Source organism: Phyllobates terribilis, unplaced genomic scaffold (assembly GCF_046119375.1).
Source record: "Phyllobates terribilis strain yellow unplaced genomic scaffold, ASM4611937v1 Scaffold_12__6_contigs__length_324123572, whole genome shotgun sequence".
Classification (NCBI taxonomy): Eukaryota; Metazoa; Chordata; class Amphibia; order Anura; family Dendrobatidae; genus Phyllobates; species Phyllobates terribilis.
The window spans coordinates 37283413-37301249 of NW_027362772.1; the positions used below are offsets into that span (position 1 = coordinate 37283413).

The window sequence follows — 17837 nt, forward strand, 5'->3', positions numbered from 1 at the left end:
AAGCAGAAGAGGAGGACGGCATCTCAAAAAGAGAGGAGGCACCAGATGAAGAGTGAACAGCGTGCAGTTGATTTAAAAAAAGGTATTTTTTTGCCTTGGAGGGCGCATTGGAGTAATATATACCGCATTTTAGAATGTGGTCACATTGGGCTGAAAGTTGGTTGCCGTAGGATGTATGGGAAAAACCTGATGACAGGTTGCCTTTAGGTACATATAAAATGCAATTTTCTAGATACAACAGGGCTTGACTTTAATTGTTCAGTTAATCAAATTTATGACCAATTTTGTTTTTTTTAACAGTTATTTTTAATACTTTACTGTAACAAGATGGCTTCTTTTGCTGCTCCTTTGAACATAATTCATCTGGTCTGTTGCACTCTTGTTTGTAAGTATTTTTGAATCGTCAGTGCTGATATTTGCTCCTCTTCGTCAATGACTGTAATGCGGACCTTAATGAATACACCAGCCGCTGGTCTCCTGACCTACATGTCTATGAGGCTGTCAAGATCAGAACAGGAAACCTGCGGTCAGTCTGTGCATCAGGGTCCATAGACAGACTATGCAACATGGACGTCTGATTGAGGCTGAATGAGGCTTTACATTGCTCAGGATTGAATCACATGAAATTAGCATTTGTTCATGGTTGCCAGCACTGTGGTCCAGTGGTTCGCAGTATTCTTTTGTATCACTGCAGCTTCGATTCCGACCAAGAACAGCTCATGTTCTCATTGTGTTTGGTTGCATTTACTTCCTACTGCATTTTAAAGTTGTGGTAGACATCATTATTTTGCCCTTTCAATTCCTAAAAAAAAAAAAAAAATTCTATATATACGTATATATATTATTACATGAATGCAATGAGCAATATACAACTTTAAGGCGGTGTAAAAATTAGGAACTAGAGTGAGATAGCATTACCCACCCCTCTAATCACACATCCTTATAAATCCCTTCAATGTCACAAAATGTGAAATAAATTTTTTAGAAAAACGTATGCGGTTTAGGCTTTTCTGTCTCTGACCGGGAGGCAGCCTTCTAGAGCAGAAACCTCCCCCACTACTAATAATGATATTACATGTTAAGTCACCCCTCTTCATTACCTGTTTTATCCACCAGAAATGTAAAAGTGCTTTGGTTTTAAATGTTGTTTTCGGTCACAATGACCAGGACATTGTTAGAGGTTGTGTAGTAATCATTTTGCCCATTGGGTGGAGCTATTTTCTTATCCCTCAGGTTAGGAAAGGGCAAAGCATCAGCCATGGTGTGGGTGAAGGCCAGCATGATAATGGGTTGGAGGGAAGGTGGAGTTATTACTAAGTTGGGGATGGGGTCTGGGAGCAAGGGGTTATAAATGTAATAAAAGGGGGCGGGTTTTGTATTATCTCACTTCCAGGGCAGCCCTGCCCTCCCTTAATTTGCAAAATGTTTAGGAATGGGGCTACGTGGGAACTTTCGGGTCATGGTGGCTGATGACGATTGTGGGTTGGTTCTAAATTGGTCTGGGGGATTCATTAGGACAAGGATTCCTCAACTGGCAAATGTTTGTCTTTCATTTGGTGGTTTTTGGGGGAGACTTACGACAATGGAATATCCAGTCCTCAGAAGTTTGGATTTAAGAGGAACCCCTTTGGGTTATGGTGCTCTCGAGCCAGTGGAGTAATGGCTGGGAGTAATTATGGTTTATAGTTATGTTTTTTGGTAATCACCAGATTTTGGTATCTTCAAGGACCTTACCAATCTTGTTATTGAATGTTTTGAATTTAATTATCTGTTTGTTTAAATAGAGGCTGCTGTGGCCAAATTATCCAAACTACGTGTCATGTCATAATTGGGGTATTGGTTGGATGGAGGTTGGCGAGAAGGTTGATGAAGGGAGGTGATATAGGCATTACACCGGACTGATCGACAATGTCAAAGTTAAGAAAAATAAGCAAATAAATAGCAGATGCTTGCAAACTATTTCTAATACAGTTTACAAGAGCCCCTCTGAAGATGGACCAGATCTCTGGATCAGATCAGCTTCATTGTCCGATTGCAGAACAGTAGCATCAGAGAAAGCTCAGTTCAGACCAGTGGTGCAGCCATGCCACTTGTCCGATCTGTCAATCTTCAGGAGCACACTACCACTGTCAATCAGCAGCCAGGAAATTGTGGAGCATTTCTCTTCTGAAGACTGAAGATTAGACGACAATTTAGGTTGTGTAGTAATAATTTGTTTTTTTGTCATCTTGGGACTCATAAGTTACAGTAAAGAATTATTCCTTCTAAGTACTTTCCATACAGGCGGCAGAGCTTTAATATCCAAAGAAAAGAGCTAGAAGAGAAAACTAATAGAGTTTCTGTCCCATAAACAGCTTGTACCTGGTATGTGGATTCTGTTCCTTGTGTTCCAGGTTCAGGAGATCGCTCTGCTAAAAAACAGAGAATATTTTAGTGGTACGTCCATGCAGCACATTTTCATAAATATTCTGTGGGTAATCGTATTCTAATTATTATTGCATAAAGAGTTTATTCCAATCTAACTAAAGCTCCTCAGAAGTTTATAACTTCATATTTTCTCTGCAGTGAAGGCTATAAGAAATTTGTAGTATTACTAGAGAAGTGCGAATGTGTTCAAGGTGAATCAAGTTCAATTTGAATTTTACAAAAGATTGGATTTTCAAGAACTTGAATTTTTGCCCAGGAGCCAGGATTCATTTTTTGTAGACTTACTTGAATTAAACAAAATTCCAGCCCACCTGTAAACCATTTTGCTTGATTTTACTTAGGGCTGAATAGGGGGTTAAAAAATAAAAAATACTACACTGATCATTGTTCCTCACATGTCCTGGAAAGAAATAAACTTATGTCTCTATTCGTTAATACAAGTAATGGAAATTCTTTGTGACTTTTATATTTTGTGAGACCAGTGATGTGCAACTCTAATCATTGCTCTATTTATGGCAGAAGATTATCTTCTGCCATATGCATCAATGCAGCAGTATTTGCAGTTTCACAAGCCTGATACTGTCAGCAGTAGACAACAAACCCAGCTCTGCACTTTCTTTGTGGAGGATTGCAGGAGAGTTAAGCTCTGCTATAACCAGCTCCAGCTACTAAAGATGTAAAACCCCACAGTAAGCCATACTGATGTAGATATCTGAAGATAAAATCGGTCATGAATGGTCCTTTAGAGAGGCAGACAAGGTACAGAAGAATGAGATGAATTGAACACTTAGATTAGCTTATTGATAACTCTGACATTAAACTAGTTTGTAGCACACATGAGAGGGGGTCTGCAGCACTGAGGAGGAGCAAGGGATTGCTGAAAAATACAGTTTTAGCAGATTCCTATAGGACTACCCATTCAGTTAAGAAAAAAGAAACAAAAGTGCAAGAAAGAAACTTTACATTGAGCTAGTTTGTACATTAACAATAAGTATGTATTGACCAGTCTTTCTGAAAAATAATATGATTCTAGGAATAACCCTTCATAGAATCAAGATAATGTACAATATATTCTTACCTAATTGTCTCTTTTCCATTTTTCTCTTCATAAAGAAATAGGTTCCCACAAAAATGAGGAAGAGGGCCATAATATTTCCAATTACCATCCCAATAATAATGGTAGAATCCAGGGTTGTATGACAATGAGAACAATCTATAAAGATATTAATGATGAAGTCTACATATTAAAATAATGTAACAATTCATGATGTATTATCTCCTACATAATGGGGCTTGTTGTCATGCCAGGTGTGGGAAGACTTAGTGCAACACAGAGGGAAAAGCAAAGGGAGCCAAGACACTAGCGAAAGACGGGAAGTGGAGACCTCCTAGTCTGGTCTAGCGTCACCCTGTCTCAACTATCTTCCCTATATTGTCTCCTCAGCAATTGCCGCACGCGTGCTTCGTCCTACTCTTCCTGGTATATGGCTACGGCTAGGGATGGAAGGAGATGAGCACTAGTCAACCTCCACTAAACTCTATAGACAACAAGGGTGGACAAAACAGGGGAAATGGCTTAGATTTAGATGAACTCCAAATAAGCACACGGCCTCAAGCTCCAGAGAGGACAAAGTACTGCTCCTGCTAAGCTTCATAAGTAGAAATGGATATAGCCACCGATTCCCTCTCAGACACACCAGGTATATATACACCTAGGCCAGAGAGCTAATTAGCAAGAGAGAGGTAGCCACTCTGTCCTAAAGACAGCCTCTTATCTAAGAAACTGTCTGCAATGCCAAATGTAGAGATCTCCTGCAACCCACTACAGGGTGACTGTCTGTCACCTCTGACACACCTGTGACAGTACCCCCCTCTACGAGTGGCTTCTGGACACTCAGGACCGGGTTTCTCAGGAAAAGAGGTGTGGTATGAGCGAACCAATCTGGGAGCGTTCACCTCTGATGCTGAAACCCACATCCTCCCCTCTGTACCATAGCCTTTTTTAGTGCGCCAAGTATTGTAGAGAATGACGTTAGAGATGAGAATCTACAATCTTCAAAATCTGGAACTCGACCATTACTGGGGGCGGTGGTAGAGGTGAGGGCTCAAGAGGTTCCACATACTTTTGAGTAAGGACCTGTGGAACACATTGTGAACCTTAAGGGCCTGAGGAAGTTCAAAATGAAACGCTGCTGGGTTAATGACGGTGGTTATTTTATAGGGACCAATAAACCTAGGTTCCAACTTCCAAGAAGGAACTTTCAATCTTATAGTCCTGATAGACAGCTATACAAATTCATTCACATTCAGGTCCGGACCTGGCAAGCATTTTCTGTCAGCCATACATTTATACCTGTCTCCCATGGTCTTTAAAGTACACAGAATACCCTGCCATACCGAGGAGAGCGACGAAGCAAACCGTTCCTCCTCAGGAACTCCTGAAGCTCCTCCCCCACTAAAGGTACCAAACTGTGGACGATAACCGTATGCACCGAAGAACGGTGACCTGCCAGTGGATTCTTGACAATGATTATTGATGGCAAATTCTGCCAGCAGTAAGTTGGATGCCCAATCCTCCTGATTTTCGGAGACAAAACACCAACAATTCAACTGAGAGTGGAAGGCAGAGGAAAAGGACAGCCGCACCCCCAGTCGAGAACAGAATGCCTTCCAGAACTTGGAAACAAGCTGGGTCCCCTGATCAGACACCCCATCGGAAGGAAACCAGTGAAGCTTCACACTCTCATTTATGAACACCTGAGCAAGTGTCTTGGCATTGGGAAGTAAACCATTTTACTGAACCTATATACAACCAACAAAACCACCGTTTTGCCTGCAGAAACCGGTAGGTCAGTAATAAAATCCATGGACAAGTGTGTCCATGGCCTACCAGGGATAGGTAACAGAAGGAGAGTACCAGACGGACGGGTATGCGAAACCTTAGAACGCACGGAAATACTACAAGCAGCTACATGTTAAATTACTTCCCGATGCAACCCCGGCCACCAAAAATGACAAGATAGGAGGTCCGCTTTTGCTTTACCACCTGGATGCCCAGCAAGCCCAGAGTTATGATGTTCCTTGATTACTTTGCAGTGCAGATCAGATGGTACAAATAGCTTTCCTGAAAGGCAGGAAGCAGGGACGTCCCCCTGAACCTCCAACACCTCACTCTACAGTTCAGGATAAAGAGCTGAAATGACTACCCCTTTTTGTAATATCGGGGAATGCTTCTCATGGTCACCACCACCAGGGAAGCTCCGGGACAAAGCATCAGCCTTGACATTTTTGACCCCTGGATGAAAAGTGACAACAAAATTTAACCTAGTGAAAAAACAGGGACCATCTGGTTTGCCTAAGGTTGAGATGTTTAGCTGACTGGCGAAATGACAAGTTCTTATAGTCAGTAATGACAGTAATAGGATGGACGGCCCCCTCCAACCAAGCATTCGACCATTTGGTAAAATCAGACCCTTTCTTAGTGATGTCAGTAAGGGGTTTCACTATAACAGTAATTTTGGATGGATTTTTGGATGGATTTCCTGCAAATATTAGTTAAGCCCAGAAAACGTTGTAGAGCCTTCAGGTTCTCGAGACGTTCCCAGTCAAGAACTGCACGGATCTTCTCCATATCCATCCAAAAACCTGAAGATGACAACAAGTATCCCAAAAACTGCAACTCCTGAACAGCGAAAACACATTTTTCTAGTTTGGCATAAAGTTTGTTAGCCCTTAATTTCTGGAGCACCTGCTTAACATGCCCCCGATGAGTCTCAAAATCAGGTGAATAAAACAAAATATCGTCCAGATAGACCACCACAAACCTCCTTACCAAATGGTGGAAAATATCATTTATGAAATGGCGAAGATGAGGGTCTACTATGTCCCTTCTCCAGACTTTCCGCAATGAAATCCATCATGGCTTGTCTCTCAGGGCCAGAAAGATTATACAGTCTGGACTTTGGTAGTTTAGCTTCCGGGGGTCAGGTTAATAGGACAATCATAAGCACGATGAGGAGGCAAATGCTGACACCACTTCTCAGAAAAAACGTCCTCAAAACCAGACAGAAAAGCAAGTAATATTTCCATAGAGACAGTAACAAGGGAAATATCTAAACAGTTCTCATGGCAGTAATCTCCCCATTCAGTAATCTCCCCTGCTTGCCAATTTCACCAATGGATTATGTTTAACAAGCCAGGGAATACCTAAAACAATCGGAGTAGGGAGATTCTCCAAAACATAGCAAGGAATGATTTCACAATAACTGACCCCACCCTCAGTTTTACATTATGTACAATCTGAGTAAATGCTTTCTGTGCAAGTGGCGCAGAGTCAATGGCAAAGATGGGAATAGGTTTAGCTAAAGAACAGCAAGCAAGACAATAAGTTTTCACAAACTCAGCATTAACCATACTGAATCCGGCTCCACTGTCAACAAACACAGATTTTTTTCCAGTTTTGCTCTCTAGCACCACCTCTGCTGTCAGGACAAAGCGGGAACTGCAGTTTGGCCTCAAATGCACCCCTTGTTTATCCAACTCCAGAGTACCGAGAGTTAATCGAGTCTCTTTTTGCTTAGGAATTGAAGGACAGGTCCCAACAAAGTGTTCCTTTTTCCCACAAAAAAACAAACGCCTTTTTTCTTGCGAATCTCCGAGGAGATGTATAATAACATAGTAACATAGTAACATAGTTTCTAAGGTTGAAGGAAGACTAAGTCCATCTAGTTCAACCCATAGCCTAACATGTTGATCCAGAGGAAGGCAAAAAAAAACCCATGTGGCAAACACTAAGCTCCACATTGGGGAAAAAATTCCCTTCCTGACTCCATACGATAATCAGACTAGTTCCCTGGATCAACGCCCTATCAAGGAATCTAGTATTTATAACCTGTAATATTATTATTTATTTTTGTAAAACTAAAATATACTTACAATAGACATCAAGAAAAACAGTTTTTCTAGTTGTCTTCCCCTCAGAGTTTGTCATTTCACATGTGATGCTTTCCTGTTGATCATTTGCAGATGGGTTAAATGTCACAGTAGGTGAATTCTTCTTCCAGACGTCGGCCACGCTACTCTTCTTCCATTGGAAATATAATGATGTTGCAGAACAATTTCTTGGTGGTGAGCACGTCAGGGTCTTACTGATACCAGCAATCAGTGTTCCAGGATCTGAGATGACCGGTTCTTCTGTGAGATCTACACAAATATATTACCATTTATTATAATTTCTATCAATTAGATATCAACAAATAACCATATAGGGCGTTGGGCCTTACATTAAAAAACAATGCAATTGCAATTTCTGTTTACTAATTTGATACTTGAGGTTTGTCCTACTGAATTATACAAAGTGGCTTAGTTATTATTGAGGCATAAAAGTTAAAAATTGTTTCCAGTAATAAAGAGGGGATATAGATGTGGTCTGCATTAGTGTTGAGCCACCCCTGTAGTGTTCGAGTTCGGTTCGGTTCGTCGAACACCTGTGTGTTCGCCGAACTGTTCGTCGAATTGTTCGTCGAACACCTTCGAACACCGTTAAAACCAATGGCAGGCAAACAAAAACACATAGAAACACATAGAAAACACCTTCAAAGGTGTCCAAAAGCTGACAAACTGCTCAGAAGACACAACTAACACATGGAAAAGTGACAAGTACATATAGTCATGCGAAAAGAAAAGAGGTGGAGGAGTAAAAGGAGGGGGAGACACAGATATAGGCATGTCATGCCCTTCTAAAATCCAAAAAGTGAGAAGCCGACACGTTCAGTCCGCTCCTGCCCGTGCCACCTCCGTGTCGCCGGGTTTGTGCCAGAGCCGCGGTGAACCCTGACGGCCAGCCCCCCTCTCCCAATACTGGTGCCTGTCCACTGGTGGGTCGAGCGAGCCCCCCTGTGGTGGAGGCAGCTCTAAGCTTTTTAATTTAAATTGTCTCTCTAATTTGAATGAATACACTTTAAATCCATTTACAAGGATCTATTGGAGGGCAAGTCTCATGCCAGCAGCCGCGTAATTCCAGCTCCAGTAGCATCCACTAAAGCTGCTGCAGTTAAAAAACTTTTATAAGAATCGAGCTCGGCTGTCCACCGCAAGGCATCCTACTGCCAGTCCCAGCCCCTATGCCTTGGGGTGCCTCCTGATGCTCTTCACTGAGTATCCCGTGGTCCCGAAGCATTTCCTTTGAAAAAATTAAGTGTCCAAACTACAGGTGGTGTAGCTTGCTTAACAGCCGGGATAATCCGCTGACTAGCAGACACTGCTACTAGGCACAAAGTATTTCCTGGGCTAGATGCAGTTAAAAATTTGTAATTAGATACTCTCGTTGGATGCTGAGAAAGCATTCCATAGAGTCTCCTGGCACGCCATATATGATTCTCTTAAAAAGCTTGGGGTAGGGGTCTAGGGGACCCTTTTATAGCCAAAATCACGGCCCTGTATCACAATACGTCACCTAGGCTGAAGATAAATGGAACTGTAGCACCCTGAGGGCTCGGTTGCTACAGAGGTATTGCACCTCACCCAGAGATGTGATATCTCACTCTCAGGTAAGGATGGAGTGTGGATCAGGACCCGACACCTGCATGCATTACACCACATTGCCGTGGGGCAGGGCGACCAATATGCCTCTGAGATGGACACGACAGTCCCTGTCCCTGGCTGGAGTGGGGGGAGGGAACACTGAGGAAGGGGAACCCTGTAGTGCAGGAGCAGGGAGGAAGCAGTTCCTGGGTGCATTGAGAAGGGAGTATAAAAGGTGGGCACCATCTTAGTTCAGTGCAGAGAAGTCTGAGCAGAAGTGGCAGGGAGCAGGGGCTCTGCATGAGCTCTGCTCCGGAGGCGGGCCTAGTAACAGAGGCCCAGGCCTGGAAGAGGGAGAAGGAAGGAAGAGGAGCGGAGAAGGCTCCAGGAACGAGGAATGAAGGGATCCCAGGTATGCGGACGGGCGAGTCGCCACCGCACGCCCGAATCCACCTGCGTGGAGGGGTCAGGCCAAAGGGGGAGACCGGTCCCCGAAACTAGTGGAGGCAGGAAACGACTCTCAGCTAGAAACCGGAGGCTGTGACATTTTATGTGGCGCAGCCCCTCGCTACACCCGCTAGGAAGGCACCACATAGGGTCAGGGAAACTGGCGCCAAGTTTACCAAGAGGAGGCCCGAGGCAGCCGGACAGAAGGGTTGGTAAGAAAGGCCAGACAAAGGACACACAAAGGGGGTCCTGTGAAGCGCTCCAAAGTTATCTGGGAGTTGTCTGAGCCCCTCACCTGGTGAGCACAGTACGACGTGGGCAGCCGTTAGCTGCAGACGTGGTCTGGATAATAAGAACTGTGAGTAAAGGCCCTGGACTGCATCACTGACTCCATGTCATTACTGCTGCTGCCCTGCACCATCACCCCATCCTCCACATACACTGCCCTGAGGCTATACTCCTCCCGTGGGGAGTTATGCTACGCTCTGCTGCACCCACAACACCATCCTCAGCGGTCTGCCCTGCAGCGGCGGTTCACTCTGACCGCAATCCACGGGTGGCGTAGTCGGACATTTAAACATCAAAACCACATAAATAGTTCCGCCACTGGTTTGACCACCCTGAGCCACGGAACCGGGTCGCCGCCACGAAGACTACAACCACCAGCATCCACCAAAAAGGGTCCGGATCCAGGTGTCCCAAGGCCCAGGGGGTGCATCAGAACATTTTCATCACCTTTCACAATCACCAATGGGACAAGGCAGGGATGTCCTCTGTCCCCTCTCTTATACATCCTAGTGACGGAGCACCTGCTCTCATCAATTCGCCATAACCCCAATATTAGGTGGATTGAGGTGGGAGGCACCGAGTACAAGTGCTCTCTATTTGCTGATGATGTCCTAGTATATATCACTCAATCACATATATCCATCCATGCTGTTATGGCTGAAATAGATCACTTTGTTACATGGTCAAATTTTAAAATCAATGCAGCGAAGTCTGAGGCCCTTGATGTCTCCCTCCCCAAATCCATATAGGATTCCATCCAGTCCAACTTTCCCTTTGCCTGGCCCTCACAGGGTATCAAATACTTAGGAATTCCTATTCATAGAGACCTCTCCCATCTATGTTATCTTAATTTTGGGCCCTTTATTGAACAACTCCATACAGACTGTAACATACCTGGCGGCGTCCTTGCATGGTGGTCCATCTCCCACTGTGCAAGAGGGCGCACTTGATCTCCTGTCCAGAATGTCTCTCTGGCTTCCCTCCATGCTGTCTGTTTGTGTCTGTTTCTGCTGCTTAAGGGCGGCGCCCGATCACTTCCTGCCTTTTGTACCTGCTGTGGGTCACACCCCTTGTGCGTCCTCAGCCTATTGCTGTCTGTCACTTGGTATATAGCTCGGCAGCTTCCTTCTATCCCTGCCTGAGCATAGTGTTTCCTTCAGTGTGTGCTTGCACTCTGAAGGTGCCAGGTCCCGTCTCTTGTCTCCTGCTTTTTTATCAGTTCCCGTGTCTGAACTGAGTCCTGTATGTCTCCTGCTTTGCGGTATCAGCTCCCGTGTCTGAACTGAGTCCTTTCTGTGTTCTCTTGTCTGTCCTGTCTGAACACGCTCCTAGCCTGTTCCTCCTGCCTTCTAGGGGCCGATTACCTAGACCCGTTCCTGTATCTTGTCTGACCTGTCTGTACTCGCTCCTTGCCTGTTCCTCTCGCCTTCTAGTGGCCGATTTCCTAGACCCGCTCCTGTGTCTGGTCTGTCCTGTCTGAACACGCTCCTTGCCTGTTCGTTCCGCCTTCTAGTGGCCGATTTCCTAGACCCGCTCCTGTGTCTGGTCTGTCCTGTCTGAACACGCTCCTTGCCTGTTCGTTCCGCCTCTCTGGGGGCCGTATTCCCAAACCCGCTCCTGTATCCCTCTGCAGTGTCGGTCTCCTCCGTACACTCAGTTCCAGTCTGAACTCTCTCCTGTCCTTTACCTGTTTTACCTCTATGTCCGTTCCCTTCCTTTTTCTGCAGAGTCTGAACTCGTACCTAACTCCTGCTTGTTGTCTCTGCAAGTACTGTGTGAGTATCTGGCTCTGTCTTTCCCTTCCTGTCTGTTCTGTGTGAACAGAGCCCTGTCCTCCCTGCTCAGCCTTGTCTGCACTCTAGCTGTGCTTGCTTGTAACCCTCTGCCTGTATTGTTCCTGAGTCCCGGTGTGTACTGGGTCCTATCCCGCCTGTGTTCCTACCTGCTAGTGCCTCCCTGTCTGCACTCTAGCTGTGCTTGCCTTTACCCCCCTGCCTGCATACCAGTCGTGCCTGCCTATACCCACCAGTCTGTGTGCCAGCCTACCAGCCTGTTCCTGTATTCCCCTGTGTGGGTCAACAGCCGTGTCCGGGGTCTGTCCTGGAGTAGCACCTGGTCCCTCTGCTCGGTTCCTCCTTGGTGCACTGGCGTCGTATGCCGTCGTGCGACCCTGGTCGGATCGGGTGAATACTTAGTCACGCCCCTCCAGGCATTCACTCTCCGGCACGGTCCAGTGGAATCACTACAATCACACGCACACGCCGCTTAGCCCGGGCATGTGCATAACACAGACCACGGTTGGCAAGTTAGAACTGTAAGATTCACTACGTGAACCACTGGTGTTTTGTGGAAAAGCACATGTACACTGTGTTTCAAATTATTATGCAAAAAGTGTTTAGGAGTGATAAGGGAAGAATTTGTTTGTTTGTCAGTTAAACTCATTGATGGTGATGTGTGTCAGGGCTCTTTATATCACTGTAAGCAATTGCAGACACCTGTGCTAATTAGTTTGGCAGGTGTGTCCAATGAAAGGCAAGACTACTTAAGAAGGCTGTCTCACATTATTAAGCAGCCTACATTTTCTGCCAAAATGGGAAAGAAAAAGGATGTGTCGGCTGCTGAGAAGCAACAAATTGTGGAGTGTTTAGGTCAAGGCATGACTACAATCAACATTGTGCGATGATCAGGATGAAGTGTCTTGGCAATCAAGAAGTATGTAGCTGATTCACAGTACACACGTGTGCGTGCTGATAAGGGCAAATTGAGGACTCTTTCCTACAGGCAATTATGTCAGGTTAAAAGAGCAGCGGCAAAAAAGCCTTGTCATAGCAGCAGACAAGTTTTTGAAGCTGCTGGTGCCTCCAACGTCCCCCGAACAACAAGATGCAGGGTCCTTCAGAGGTTTGCAACTGTGCATACGCCATCCTGTCGACCTCTTCTATTCACTTCACACAAGCACAAACGGCTCCAGTAGGCCAAACATTACATGAAGACTGATTTCCAAACTGTTTTGTTCACGGATGAGTGCCGTGCAGCGCTCGATGGTCCAGATGGATGGAGTGGAGGATGGCTGGTTGATGGACACCCCACGCAAACACGGCTACAGCGCCAACAAGGAGGAGGTGGAGTAATGTTTTGGGCTGGAATCATGGGGAGAGAGATTGTCGGCCCCTTTAGGATCCCTGAAGGCGCTAAAGATGAACTCCATAATGTATGTGGATTTTCTCAAACAGCACTTCCTGCCATGGTTCAAGAAGAAGAACCGTGTATTTCACAGCAAGATCATTTTTTTGCATGATAATGCACCAACTCATGCTGCACATAAAACATCTGCATCTCTGGCTGATATGGGCATAAAAGGGGACAACTTATGGTGTGACCCCCATGCTCCCCTGACCTCTACCCCATTCAGAACCTCTGGAGCATCATCAAAAGGAGTGTCTATGATGGCGGGAGGCAGTTCACATCTAAGCAACAGCTCTGGGAGGGTATTCTGTCCTCATGCAAAACAATTGAAGCAGAAACCATCCAAAACCTGACAAATTCAATGGACGAGAGAGTTCAGAAGCTCCTTTCGAACAAGGTGTCCTATGTGAAAATGTAACATCACCTAGAATAAAGTTTTGAGTTGAAAACTGTTTGATTTCAGTTTCTAATAACCTGCTAATGCTTATAATTTCAAAAATGACCATTTTTTTGGTCTTTATTAAAATGAAAAGGTTGATCGAAAAGTTTGGGGGATCTAAGAGTGTGGCAACCCAGTTGTCATGATTACTTCGAATTCTGACAATATGAGGGTCATGTTGCAGGTAGTGCAGCAAGAAGGCACTTATGTGTCTTGTGCATCTCGGAGCCCCAAAATTATTTTCCGGGCTAGATGCAGCTAAAAATTATTATTAACTTTAAATCTGGTGGAGCTTAGTATAGATGGCCTAATAGGATCAGTGCTGCACACTGCTACAAAGCCCAATTTATTTTCCAGTCAAGATTAGTGTTGAGCCACCCCCATAGTGTTCGGGTTCGGTTCGGTTCGTCGAACACCGGGATGTTCGAGGAACTGTTCGTCGAACTGTTCGTCGAACACCTTAGAACACCGTCGAACACCGTTAAAACAAATGGCAGGCAAACAAAAACACATAGAAACACATAGAAAACACCTGCAAAGGTGTCCAAAAGCTGACAAACTGCTCAGAAGACACTCTCTTTATAAAAGCCGGCCGGCAAATTCAGCAGCGGCATACACCGGTACCCGACAATTTAGACAAGAAGGAATAGAGCATTACACATAGATTAGATAGATAGAAACATGTCAGTCACACATATAAGAAGCACAGTGACAGTGTTGGTTACTGCATTTGTCATTTAGTGTAAAGGATTTATTAAAAAAAATATTAGTGTTTTCATGCACCGTCTCTTTAAAAAAGCCGGCCGGCAATTCAGCATCTGTACCCGACAATTTAGAACAGAAAGAATAGAGCTTCACACATAGATTAGATAGATAGAAACATGTCAGTCACATATATAAGAAGTACAGTGATAGTGTTGCTTACTGTACTTGTCATTTAGTGTAAAGGATTTATTTAAAAAAATAATAGTGTTTTCATGCACTGTCTCTTTAAAAAAGCCGGCCGGCAATTCAGCAGCGGTACCCGACAATTTAGAACAGAAAGATAGAGCATCACACATAGATTAGATAGATAGAAACATGTCAGTCACATATATATGAAGTACAGTGATAGTGTTGGTTACTGTACTTGTCATTTAGTATTAAAATAAAGGATTTATTATTAAAAAAATTGGCGTCGGGTTCCCCTTAATTTTAGGCTCCTCAGAGGTTAAGCAGACGGCTGGGGCAGATGTTTGAAGCCTGGGAAGGGGGTAATACCCACGGAGCTTCCCAGGCTACTAATATCAGCCCCCAGCTGAATACATAGCCTTTACTAGCTATTAAAATGGGGGACCCCCCCAAAAAAATGACGTGGGGTCCCCCCTAATTTAATAGCTAGCAAAGGCTAGGCAGACAGCTGGGGGCTGATATTAATAGCCCAGGAAGGGAGCCATGAATATTGGCCCCCTCCCAGGCTAGAAACACCAGCCGTCAGCCTCCCCAGAAATGGCGCATTCATAGGATGCGCCAATTCTGGCACTTAGCCTCGCTCTTCCACGCTGCCCTGGTGCGATGGCAGGGGGTAATTGGGTTGGGGTTGATGTCAGCTTATAATGCCAGCTGACATCAAGCCCAGGTTAGTAATGGAGAGGCGTCTATAAGACACCCCCATTACTAACCCCATAGTCAAAGTTAAAAAAAACACAAACACCCAGAATAAAGTCCTTTAATTGAAATAAAGACACAATACTTTATTGTTCTAAATTAAACCATACTTACCATCACGCCCATTCCAGCTGAAGCCAACGATCTCCTGCAATAAAAGAAAAATAATAAAGCAACCTCATCCTTACCTTTCCATGGTTCCCACGACAGCTTCAGCTCTGCTACATCGAGATGACAGGCTGGACCGCAGCAGAACGCTGCCATCCAGCCTGTCATCCCGCAGACACTGAGAAGCGCAGGCTTGCTTGCGCTGCTCAGCGTCTCTCTGTGACGACATCCAGATGAGCCGAGTTCATGTCCAATGAACTCGGCTCACCTCATGCACGTCACTGACAGCGTGGGAAAATTCTCACGCTGAAGTGCTGATTGCAGGAGAATTTTCCCACGCTGTCAGTGACGTGCAGGAGGTGAGCTGAGTTCATTGGACATGAGCTCACCTCATGCACATCACTGACAGCGTGGGAGAATTCTCCTGCACTCAGCACTTCAGCGTGAGAATTTTCCCACGCTGTCAGTGACGTGCATGAGGTGAGCCGAGTTCATTGGACATGACCTCGGCTCATCTGGATGCCGTCACAGCGAGACAGTGAGGAGCGCAAGCATGCCTGCGCTTCTCAGTGTCTGCGGGATGACAGACTGGATGGCAGCGTTCTGCTGCGGTCCAGCCAGTCATCTCGATGTAGCAGAGCTGAAGCTGTCGTGGGAACCATGGAAAGGTAAGGATGAGGTTGGTTTATTATTTTTCTTTTATTGCAGGAGATCGTTGGCTTCAGCTGGAATGGGTGTGATGGTAAGTATGGTTTAATTTAGAACAATAAAGAATTGTGTCTTTATTTCAATTAAAGGACTTTATTCTGGGTGTTGTGTTTTTTTTAAATACTTTACTAGAAATTCATGGCGGTCATGTCTAATACTGGCGTGACCCCATGAATTTTGGGCTTGGGGCCAGCTGATAATACCAAGCTGGCCCTAACCCCTTTATTACCCAGTGAGCCACCGCACCAGGGCCCTGGATGAGTTGGGTACAGCGCCAGAAGATGGCGCTTCTATGAACGCGCCATTTTCTGGGGTGGCTGCGGACTGCAATTTGTAGCGGGGGGGGGGCCAGAAAGCTTGGGCCTCCCTGCGCTGCAGATTCCAGCCCCCAGCTGCCTAGTTGTACCTGGCTGGACACAAAAATAGGGCGAAGCCCCACGTACTTTTTTTTTAATTATTTCATGAAATTCATGAAATAATTAAGAAAAAAAGGCCTTCCCTATATTGTTGTGTCCGGCCAGGTACAAATAGGCAGCTGGTGGTTGGGGGCAGCCCGTTCCTGCCTGCTGTACCTGGCTGGACACAAATATAGTGCGAAGCCCCACTTCAATTTTTTTTAATTATTTCATGAAATTCATGAAATAATTAAGAAAAAAAGGGCTTCCCTATATTGTTGTGTCCGGCCAGGTACAAATAGGCAGCTGGTGGATGGGGGCAGCCCGTTCCTGCCTGCTGTACCTGGCTGGACACAAATATAGTGCGAAGCCCCACTTCAATTTTTTTTAATTATTTCATGAAATTCATGAAATAATTAAGAAAAAAGGGGCTTCCCTATATTGTTGTGTCCGGCCAGGTACAAATAGGCAGCTGGTGGATGGGGGCAGCCCGTTCCTGCCTGCTGTACCTGGCTGGACACAAATATAGTGCGAAGCCCACTTCAATTTTTTTAAATTATTTCAGGAAATTCATGAAATAATTTAAAAAAAATTGACGTGGGGCTTCGCACTATATTTGTGTCCAGCCAGGTACAGCAGGCAGGAACGGGCTGCCCCCAACCACCAGCTGCCTATTTGTACCTGGCCGGACACAACAATATAGGGAAGCCCTTTTTTTCTTAATTATTTCATGAAATAATTTAAAGAAAATTGACGTGGGGCTTCGCCCTGTTTTTGTGTCCAGCCAGGTACAACTAGGCAGCTGGGGGCTGGAATCCGCAGCGCAGGGAGGCCCAAGCTTTCTGGGCCACCCCCGCTGCAAATTGCAGTCCGCAGCCACCCCGGAAAATGGCGCGTTCATAGAAGCGCCATCTTCTGGCGCTGTACCCAACTCATCCAGGGCCCTGATGCGGTGGCTCACTGGGTAATAAAGGGGTTAGGGCCAGCTTGTCATTATCAGCTGGCCCTAAGCCCGAAATTCATGGGGTCACGCCAATATTAGACATGACCACCATGAATTTCTAGTAAAGTATTTAAAAAAAACACAACACCCAGAAAAAAGTCCTTTAATTGAAATAAACACACAATTCTTTATTGTTCTAAATTAAACCATACTTACCATCACGCCCATTCCAGCTGAAGCCAACGATCTCCTGAAATAAAAGAAAAATAATAAAGCAACATCATCCTTACCTTTCCATGGTTCCCATGACAGCTTCAGCTCTGCTACATCGAGATGACAGGCTGGACCGCAGCAGAACGCTGCCATCCAGCCTGTCATCCCGCAGACACTGAGAAGCGCAGGCTTGCTTGCGCTCCACAGTGTCTCTCTGTGAGGGCATCCAGATGAGCCGAGTTAATGTCCAATGAACTCGGCTCACCTCATGCACGTCACTGACAGCGTGGGAAAATTCTCCTGCACTCAGCGCTTCAGCGTGGGAGAATTCTCACACTGAAGCGCTGAGTGCAGGAGAATTCTCCCACGCTGTCAGTGACGTGCAGGAGGTGAGCTGAGTTCATTGGACATGAGCTCACCTTATGCACGTCACTGACAGCGTGGGAGAATTCTCCTGCACTCACCGCTTCAGCGTGAGAATTTTCCCACGCTGTCAGTGACGTGCATGAGGTGA

The 17837-nt window shown here is 45.4% G+C and overlaps 1 protein-coding gene across 1 annotated transcript in view; it reads right to left on the minus strand.

Annotated features, from left to right (window-relative positions):
* Positions 1-201: 201 nt before the first annotated feature.
* LOC141171658 (sialic acid-binding Ig-like lectin 13) overlaps positions 202-17837 on the minus strand; it is a 56204-nt gene continuing 38568 nt past the window's right edge. Inside the window, exons 3-6 of the mRNA XM_073655323.1 lie at positions 7363-7629; positions 3506-3640; positions 2362-2411; positions 202-802 (exon numbers count right to left, since the gene is read on the minus strand). Of these exons, the coding sequence (XP_073511424.1) occupies positions 752-802; positions 2362-2411; positions 3506-3640; positions 7363-7629 (503 nt within the window). The 3' untranslated portion in view covers positions 202-751. The remainder of the gene's footprint in view (positions 803-2361; positions 2412-3505; positions 3641-7362; positions 7630-17837) is intronic.